This window comes from Macaca mulatta, chromosome 7 (genome assembly GCF_049350105.2).
Source record: "Macaca mulatta isolate MMU2019108-1 chromosome 7, T2T-MMU8v2.0, whole genome shotgun sequence".
Classification (NCBI taxonomy): Eukaryota; Metazoa; Chordata; class Mammalia; order Primates; family Cercopithecidae; genus Macaca; species Macaca mulatta.
In genome coordinates, this window is record NC_133412.1 from 180,287,307 (window position 1) to 180,297,168 (window position 9,862).

General features: G+C 44.2%; 1 protein-coding gene and 1 gene segment (V, D, J or C); both read right to left on the reverse strand.

Moving 5' to 3' along the window:
- The window catches only part of LOC144330491 (immunoglobulin heavy variable 4-59-like), an 85,804-nt gene extending 75,976 nt beyond the window's left edge, over nucleotides 1–9,828 (reverse strand). Inside the window, 1 exon segment of the V gene segment in view lies at nucleotides 9,754–9,828. Coding sequence covers nucleotides 9,754–9,799 — 46 coding nt within the window.
- On the reverse strand, nucleotides 7,718–9,836 carry LOC720985 (immunoglobulin heavy variable 4-59). The gene is made up of 3 exons (XM_077942171.1): nucleotides 9,755–9,836; nucleotides 9,347–9,670; nucleotides 7,718–8,835 (listed from the first exon to the last, which is right to left on the reverse strand). The coding sequence occupies exons 1-3, from the start codon at nucleotides 9,834–9,836 to the stop codon at nucleotides 8,804–8,806; spliced, it is 438 nt and encodes a 145-aa protein (XP_077798297.1). The 3' UTR covers nucleotides 7,718–8,803.
- Nucleotides 9,837–9,862: the final 26 nt, after the last annotated feature.

The window sequence follows — 9,862 nt, forward strand, 5'->3', positions numbered from 1 at the left end:
AGCTAAAAGGCCTATGCGTTTATAGACTTTACCCCCAGAGATCATCCTTGTCGTACTGCATGTGTGATGTAAACTCCAACCATGAAGAGTTTGAGGTGGCCTTTTTACTACATCTTTTCCACAGACTCTTGTGATCTTCAACAAGAAAACTGGAAGGAACATCAGAGGAAAATACTGCTCTTGAGTCATATTGGAAGGAATCTTGTCAGATCCTTTTAACTAACTCACTGCAGAAAACATTCAGGCAGTTAATTACTGGGTTCATTTGCAACTAAAGAATCAGTTCAGGCCAGATTCAGTGGATCATCCGTATAATCATATTACTTTCAGGAGCAAAGTGAGGGAAATCCCATGAGACCAGGCAATCAAAACCAGCCTGGGCAACATAAAGAGTTCCTTTTCTTTGAAAAAATAAAATAAAAATAAGGAGGGGAGGGTGGCCTGCCCCTCTAGTTCTAGATATTCAGGAGGTTAAGATGGGAGGAATATGTGAGTCAGGAGTTCAAAATTACAGCGAGCTCTGATCACACCACTGCACTTTAAACTGTATGACAGAGTGAGAGCCTGTCTCTAAAACAAACAAAAAAAGAAGCAATTAAGAATTCCACACAACTGTAAAGCTACTCAAATAGGAAATATTAAACTAAGCACCTTCATAGGTTCTCTGGCGTTTCTGATGTTTTTAAGCAGACGGCTGACCTAAGACCTGCAAAATAAGCTGATAGTCCTTGATTGTGAGAAGCTTCTACCCAAGACATTAGACCAAGACTCTGACTAATTCCCCATCCCCTCCTTCTTTTTCTCATTATTCTTTGGTTATGTTTCTAAAGTCATCTCATTTCTGTAGAGCCAGGTGCTGTCCACCCATAGTGAACGCTTATCTTTCTTATTATTTTTATTCCTGCTACATAGAATAAGTTGTCACACTATTTTTTGGTGCATGACTGCTGATGAATTAAGTCTTACTCCTCCATCTTCTCCTTTTTTGCCACACAAGGTGAATTTAGTTTGGAATAACAGGATCATCTTCATTCAATGCCAGTGGGAGTTTCAAACCCTAAAAACCCCTTTCCGTGACTGGGAACATTCACTCTGCTCCCAGGACCAAACCATTATAAAAACGCTGAGCCAGTCTCCTTTCCTCTTCTTTCAAGCTGTTTTAGATTTTCCTGGGAAACTTGCCCTGCACTCCCCAGACACCCATAGAGTGCAAATGATAAACTTTTCCATATTCACTTGCTCTGAGTGTGTGACTTCATCAGACACGACATTCAAACTAAATCTTAGCTGTGATCTCTTTGCTTTTCCTGGTGTCAACTACAACTGATGGTGTGAGCTTGTTGTCACTGTTTCTATCAACAGGACACACTGGATTCCTGAAACAGCTCTAGGACAGAGCTGGGCATGTGATATAGATTGACTTCATATCCCCATTTAAGTATCATCTCAAATTGTAATCCCCACATGTCAGGAGAGGGACCAGGTGAGAGGTGATTGGATCATGGGTCCAGTTTCCCCATGTTATTCTCATGATAGTGAGTGAGTTCTAACAACCGCTGATGGTTTAAAAGTGTGTATCACTTCCTCCTCCCTCTCTCCTGCTGCCCTGGGAGATGTGCCTTGCTTCCCCTTCACCTGCCACCGTGATTGTAAGTTTCCTGTGGCCTGCCCAGCCATGAAGAAATGTAAGCCAATTAAACCTATTTTCCTTGTAAACTACTCAATCTAATGTAGTTCTTTATACCACTGTGAAAATGAACTAATACCACATAACTGGTGGAGTTTGATAAATTTTCTTAGTGACATAAAATTATGCCATTATTTTTCTGTATTCTAGTATTTCTCTAAAAATACAGAGATGCCCAGGGTTCATTCATGTGTATATTCAAGAGTCTCTGACTTTTCATATATTTTATTTATCTCTGTCTAATTCTTTTGATACCAAATTATACCTGCTATAATTAGTACTATCTTTAATGGAGTTAAATTTAAAAATAATAATCTCCACATGAAGTGTTCAGTTTTACAAATAGAGTCATAGGCATTATCACTAGCAACATAGATAACAAGTCAATTCCCTCAAAATTTTCTCTTGTACTGTAATTCCTCCTTCCTAGACCTTCCCTTCTCCTACAATATTCACAGTGAACTACTGATTTTTATGTAACTTTAGATTACTTTTTGTTCTACAGAATTTATGAAAGTTGTATCTTATGTACGGACTTTTGTTACTTTGGCTCATTTTACTCATCACAAGTACTTGTGAATTTAACCATGCTGTTGAGTGTACTCAACATTAGTTGACGGCAGTAGTGGGCAGTATGTCAATGTATGAATTTTCCTCAACTTGTTTACTAATTAAGCTGATGATTGACATTTGGGTTGCTTTTCATTCTGGGTATTATCAACAAAGATGCTACTCAGCTTAGAGAAGTACACAGCTGGGAAACACACGGTTCTTATTGTTACAACAACATAAACAACGAAGCTGGAAAAGCTGCTCATTAATCAGGTTTATTGAATATATCAGGTAATAAAAGTTATAGATTTACATATGTTGTGGGGTGGGTGTATGTAAGTTTGTGTGTGAGAGAAAGAGAAGAAGGGAAAACGTTTAGCAGAAAAAGAGAGGACTCCTACATAATTGACCACAATTTAGGAGGTCCTCAAGTAATTCCGGGGAATTAGTCCTTATGGACAAGGCTGATGTACCTAGCTATGGACACCTAGCAAGAGGAAAACTTGAGACACCTAACTAAGGTTATGTATTTATACAAATATCATGCTCTAATAATACAAACACGCATATGCATTAGAATAGACGTAGTGGAGTGTGTCTAGTGGTGAAATATGATGGTGTCACAAAACCCCTCATCCATCCCCTTTTCACCCCAGCTGCACCTGCCCTGAGGCTGAGCCTTGAACCTGCTCTGAGTCTCCACAATTGTCCTGAGCCCACTGCTGTAATGAGCACCCTTTGGTGTCCTGGTTTTCCTCCATGGTCCCTGAGGGCCCCCGGCTATCTGAGAGCATCTACAATGGTCTTGACTGCCCCTTAGTCTCCTGACGAACCCTGGGGTCCTGAGGAACCCTGGGGTCCTGAGTAACCGCGGCTGTCTTGTACACCCCCACAGGGAGGATTGGGTGTGAGCTCACACTGTGGTTTCCTCACTGTGTCTTTTGTTAAAAATACATGGCTACGTGTTTGTGGCTCACTTAGCTCAGCTGTAGGAAGAACTGGGTTTTGGAGATGGATCTGGAGATGGTGACTAGACTCTTGAGGAGCAGGTTGGATTGTGCACTCCCTCATGACCTACGCACCAGATTCACTCCAATCTCTTCCTTGGGGGGCTGATGGATTCAGCTCCAGCAGGAAGCACTGGTTGTGATGGGGAATCCAGAGATGGCACAGGTGAGGGAGAGGGTCTGTAAGGGCTTCACCAGGCCAAGAGTGCACTGAGAAACACAGTTGTTGGCATGCACAGGTTCTGGAGAACACATTGAAATTCCCAAATACATACATTTTTACGAGAATAAAGAACTCATTTGTGTTCAATTTGTGGGTCTCCTAGAGTAATGCAGTGGACTGTGAGGTTAGATTCAGACGAATTTATTGTCACATTTTTTCTCCATACCTGGAACCAAATAATAAAGATAAACTTATGTCAGGAGAATGGCCATTGAACTATCTCTGTTTATTGTGATTTTCAGAATAGGATTGAGATGTGATAACCTAAAGGGTGTCCTAATTCTTAACCCACAATTAGACCTGAGCAGTAGTCACTGGGGGTGGAGGTCACCCACATGGAGAAATACTCGACTCACTGAAGCTGGACCTGGGGGTCTCTGCAGGCTGTCAGTTGTACAGGAACACGTCCTCCCACAGATTCAGAGTGAGGAAAGTTTCTGCTGTTTGTCTGGGGGAGGTGAGGGTTAGTGTGTGGAAAGAACCCAACTTACCTTACTCGAGATCTCTGTACTTGGGCAGAAAACAAATAATATGAGAAAAAAACTAATTTCAGTTTAAACAGAACAATTTCTCATGACAAAGGCAATAATATGTCTGGATCTTACACATAATTAAGAAACAATAAATCTGGGGTAAAGTTGACAATTACAATTTCTTTGCAGATTCTCTTAATTATCTATGTCATCTGAGAAAATGAAGCAAAATCATGGTTTTTATACAAAAATTCACAAACGGTGCTGGGCCTGAGAATGTACCTCCCATCCCTCCGGCATCGGGGAGCCCGATAGACCAGGCAGCCAGCTGCTGCTGCACTCTGACACCCATCACCTGGTGTGTGCCAAAGACAGCCATCCGGGGAGCTCCTCCCAGACAATGGCTGTGCACAGTGGAGATACTGAGGCGTGGCTGCTGCTGGGACACATGGGAGATCCCTGATGGACAACTGTGCTGTGGGAGGCACCAGTGGCCTCACTGGACTCATCTTAGACTACAGGGTACTTAGGGCAGCCTCATCAAACTCCACCCTCCTCCAGCACTAGTGGTGAGATTGACCTTCTGGGGTAACAATGTCTGCAGCCTCCCTGGCCTCCTGTGCATTTTTATGCCTCCAATACTTACATCTGCCTTTGGGACAAATGAGAATGTCCAGAGACCGCAGGGGTGGCCACAGAAACATAAATGTAGAGAGGCTGCCAGGGAAACTGTTGGATGTACAGGAAGCCACAGACCCTGAAGGAAAGCAGCCCGTGATGACCATCTGCACCTGCCCTAGAGTTGCCCCTGTTTCCTGTGGGTTCTGAGAGCCCCCGAGCCCCCTTTAACCCAGCCTCCTCCTTTATCATTGCAGCAAATTCTTTGTCTGTGTTCACGCTACTGTCTTCTTACCTAGTGCCTCACATACAGTAATGCACAGTCGTGCCTCTGCTCTCAGACTGTTCATTTGTAAATGGAGTGAGTTCTTGGCATTTTCTTTGGAGATGGTGAATGTGCTCTTCAAGATTGTGCATAACATATCTGATTACTATCATTCTATATATCTACTACTCACTCCAGCCCCTTCCCTGGAGCCTGGGAAACCGAGCTCATTCAGTAGCTACTGAAGGTTAATCCAGAGGTTGCACAGGAGAGTCTCAGGGACCCCCTATGTTGTCTTGGGTCCTCTCCAGACTCCACTAGCTGTTCCTCACACTGGACACCTGCAAACACATAGACATCCTGGTCAGAAACTGCCTGACATATCCACTGTTTCCCTCAAATTTATTCACTCGCACTTCATCTCTCTAGTTCACCTTTTAAAACAGCAACAGTGAAAACCTAGCTCAGCCCAAACTCCATGGTGAGTCCTCTGTCTTTAGTCCTGATCACCACATGGAAACCCCTGGGAATCCCAGGGCTGGGGCTTCTCTCCCAGAGCTCCAGGGTCCGGACTGGGCTTTCATCAGCAGAGGGAGAAACCTATTTGCATGTCTCCTACTGTATAGAAAGCTCTGGGGTGGGAATCCTGAGGAGGGTCAGGGCTCAGAGCAGATAAAGTGCCCTGGGGGAGATTGGTAGTAATCTTATCACTCAGGAAAACATAATTTGATATGATTGTGCCTTGATAATCATTTAGCAGTCATCATCTTCATTTTTACATATTTGTAGAATACATTTAATGCAAGAGACAATGTTACATTTTAAGGAAGATAAATTACATACAGAACAGTGTGTTTGTACAATGCGTCCAAGGTCACACAGCTGGACAGTTAGCCCCATTATCTCTGCCTGTGCCTCTGACCACTAGAGGAGACTCCTCTCCTGAGACAACTCGAGGGCAGTGTGGGACATGCCTAGTGAGGTCTGCAGAATTCTACCCCTGCCAGGACATCTCTGTTTTCTTTTATTGTATTCTGCTGTTGGCCTGAAATCTATAGAGAGAACCGGTGTTAAAGCACATGTACTTTCAAGAGTCTGGGATGTTTCGAGTGCTCATACTCATCTATTTTTTGCTCCTCCTCAATCAACTTATTCATTTGTTTCTTTGTTACTGCTTTTTAAGTACAATTAACAATCAATTCAAATATACACTGCACAATTTGGAAAATGGTAACGTATGTGTGCAAACTTTAATCAGGTTGTGTACAATTAAGTCAACCCCTAAATCTTTCTGTCAATTCTCTGTAATTTCCTGTCACCACTCAATTACTTTCAGCACCCATTTCTCACAAATTTCAAATCTGCTCTGTTGCTTTGGAATAGTTGGACCTTTTGCAGTTTATTAGAAGTTTATGAAGTGTACTCTTAATTCTTCAGCTACTTTCACTCAGCAGAGTTATTTGAGAATGTAGACAGGCTTTTATGAGAATGAGGATCCCTTGATTCTAATTCTGCATTGTACTTTGGTCCATAACCATATGTCAAATTGTTTATCGTTCTTCACCTGTAGTGGATATGGATATTTGATTTGTTCTCTTAGTTTCTGACTTTTATATAGAAAGTGGCTACTCAGTGTGCAAATGTGAAAAATGAGAAAACTATTATCTCATTCTGACCTCATTAACAACAAACCTGAAAAACTGTGAATAAATGAAGAAGAAAACCTTTTAACATATCTAAGTTGCTTTCACAGAGCAAACAAGAAGAATGAAATCTGAGGAGACAGACACTAGCCAAGAGGACTGCGGCCCACATGTTAGTGGACCCAGGGCAGGTGCCACGGGATGGCATTGAGAGAGGAACAGGCTGACCTGGACATATCTAGTGAGGTTTTTTTTTGGATGCATGTGCTAATGGTGGTAGAGTGTGAATCTACTAGTCCTTGCAGTATTTTCCCAGGAATTTGAAAAATCCACAGTCAACACCCTTATCCGCTGTCCAGTGGTGCTGATAGGAAGAGAAGAACAGCGAGGACTACTGAATGCCTGGATCCACCTCCACTATCTCCAGGGGAAATCCAATAAAACCTGTGTCCTATGGGGTGTGAAACTAAAGAAAACAGAAAATTCCCAGAAAACTCCATCCAGAAGAAATTCTTAATCTGCAGGGTAAGTACAAAGGACCAGAAGCTGAGGACACTGGTGAGAAACCACTGTGGTTGGGAAAAGACATTCTACCCCTGCGGGAAGAGGTAAAGACAGGAAAATTTGGAAGGTCACCCCCAAACTATGATTTCTACTCATGCATAAGAAGGAGGCTGATTCGGAAGGGTGGAGAACGTCCCCATTTGTTCAAGCCCCTTCTCCACATGGTCAACAAGTCTGCAGAATAATGAAGTGGCTGCATCAGCTCCATTCTGGCCTCTGTCATGTGGCAGTTTTTGTGGATTTGCTTTCTGCTCTCTCATGATTTGTTTCCTCTCTCAAGTCCTAGCTCCATTCTCCTGTTAATTCTCAATTTATTGAAGAGATTCACATTTAGGTTAGAACATGACAATTTTTGGAAGAAATTTTCATCTTAAACACACCAAATCTAATGAGCTCTCTCCAGGGATGCCCATCGGCTTTTTTTCCTTCCTTTCCTATGGGATATGGCCCTTTTTTCTCCCTGAGTCCAGCTCTTTACATTCATATGCATGAGAAGTCCAACCATCACATACCCCGGGACATCTTGGAGGAACGGACCCTACCATCGGCTCCTCACCCTTCATTTGCACAGTGGCCACTCCGTCAGCTATTGTATGTGCTTTAGGGCTTTCCACTTAAAAGTGTCTTTCACTATCCCCCCAAATGAAGTTCCTGGTCGTTAATTACCTTGAAGAGCCAGTCTTCTTTTCTGTCCCTTGGTAGGTAATATTGTTTTATTTCATTAAAATTCATTGGGAACATCAGTGAAAATGGAAGTGACCAGCCATCCCATCCCATTGTCTGACTTCTGCCTGACAGACCCGCCCATGAGCTTTACTCCACTGCTCTGCAGCTGATGGGGCCATCTGGACCTTCATTAATAACAGGTGTGTGATTGATTAGAGAATGACTGAGATCAGCAGGTACCTGAGCTCCTCAGCACACAGTTGTGGTCCTGCAGTAGAGTGTGTGTGACTGAAATCACATGTGTGTATAGTTCGTGGCCTCAGCCTGTAAGCTGATACTAGCTTCTGGCCATTCCTGGGTGGCCCGATGAGGGGTGTCCAGAGAAGGATGGATGCAGGATGTGGATTTTAGAAAGTGATGTGGTATTGGGGGCATTGACAGCCAAATTTTATTTTAAGTCTATTCTGTCCTTGGTACTGGGAAGACTGGGAAGAAAGAAACAAAACTCAGACCCCATGTAGCTCCCCATTTAGGAAGATATTCAGTGCAAATTTAGAAACTTGAAGAAATAGACTATACTGCAGGGATCATTTCTATAGTCCATTTGAGGTAGTAGAAAATAAAACCAGTGACGCTGGTGATGTTGGTGTGGTTTTCTGTGACATACTAAGGAGACAACAGAAGATGGTCAGTGGCCAATCTCCATCCAGCTGGTACCTCTTGTGTATTTGTTCTGTCCAAATAAAAGATAAAAGACAACATTTGTGACACACACACACCAGGGCTGGTTTCAGAGACCTTGCTCAAAAATGGCCAACAGGGCCATGACACAATTTTATATGAGAGCTACTATTTTTGCCTACTTCTTGTGGAAATCTGAGAGATGTGCCCAGCCTCAGGGGGCTGCTTCTCCCTCCAGGAGACAGAGCGAACAGACTTATGTGGTATTAGTCAGTTTGGATCTTCGTAAAAGACAACAGGAGTGGGTGGCTTAAACAACAAATACTGATTTTCTTACAATTCTGCAGTCTGAATGTCGAAGATCAAGGAGCTGGCAAAATTGGTTCTTAGTGTGGCTTCTTCCTGGCTTGCGGAGCGACACCTCCTAGTGCACTAGGTCTCCACACGGCCTCTTCTCTGGGTGCACGCGAAAAGAGAGAGGTTACATCATTAAAATCCCAGTATAGATCCATTGGATTTAAGGTTTCAGTAAATGAATTTCAAATAGGGCACCATTTGATTGACGACACAAATCAAGAGATGGTGAGAATCCATATATATATATATTTTACCATTATGAGTCATGCAGGATTTATGAGTCATGCAGGAACTTGTAGGAAAGTTCCTAGTAATTGGTGAAACCGAAGCAGTAAGCAGAAAAATGTGCCTTCCTCCTTTCTTGCCTGGCACAACGATGTGAGGAAGCAGAACCACAGATATCAAAGAAAGAGGAGCCCTGGGGACAGCTGAGGTGCTGGTGAGGAGGGAGAGCACTGAGCAGATGAGGAAGCCCCGCCCTCCCTGCACCTGCTCCTGACCCGGCCTCCTGCTCTGTGGGCCCCGCGCGCCCCCTGCTGGTCCTGAGCGGCACCTGCGCCCGCCCCCTCCGCCTCCCTGCAGGGAGGTTTGTGTCTGGGCTCACACTCACCTCCCCTCACTGTGTCTCTCGCACAGTAATACACGGCCGTGTCCGCGGCGGTCACAGAGCTCAGCTTCAGGGAGAACTGGTTCTTGGACGTGTCTATTGAAATGGTGACTCGATTCTTGAGGGAGGGATTGTAGTTGGTGCCCCCACCACTACCATAGATGTACCCAATCCACTCCAGTCCCTTCCCTGGGGGCTGGCGGATCCAGCTCCAGTAGTAATCATCGCTGATGGAGCCACCAGAGACAGCGCAGGTGAGGGACAGGGTCTCCGAAGGCTTCACCAGTCCTGGGCCCGACTCCTGCAGCTGCACCTGGGACAAGACCCCTGTGAACAGAGAGACCCACAGTGAGCCCTGGGATCAGAGACAGCCTCCCATATCGTCATATCTGCATCCCCGAGACACTCACATCTGGGAGCTGCCACCAGGAGGAGGAAGAACCACAGGTGCTTCATGTTCTTGCACAGGATGTCCGTGACTCTCAGAGAGCATTTCCCATGTGAGCAGGACCCTGAATT

Bases quoted from the DNA above. Each gene is read 5' to 3' on its own strand.
- LOC720985 (XM_077942171.1), bottom strand. From the start codon at position 9,836: ATGCTCTCTGAGAGTCACGGACATCCTGTGCAAGAACATGAAGCACCT. The intron at 9,671-9,754 runs TGTGAGTGTCTC...CTCTGTTCACAG, and splicing joins TCCTGGTGGCAGCTCCCAGA to GGGTCTTGTCCCAGGTGCAG. The intron at 8,836-9,346 runs GTGAGTGTGAGC...GCGTGCACCCAG, and splicing joins GAGAGACACAGTGAGGGGAG to AGAAGAGGCCGTGTGGAGAC.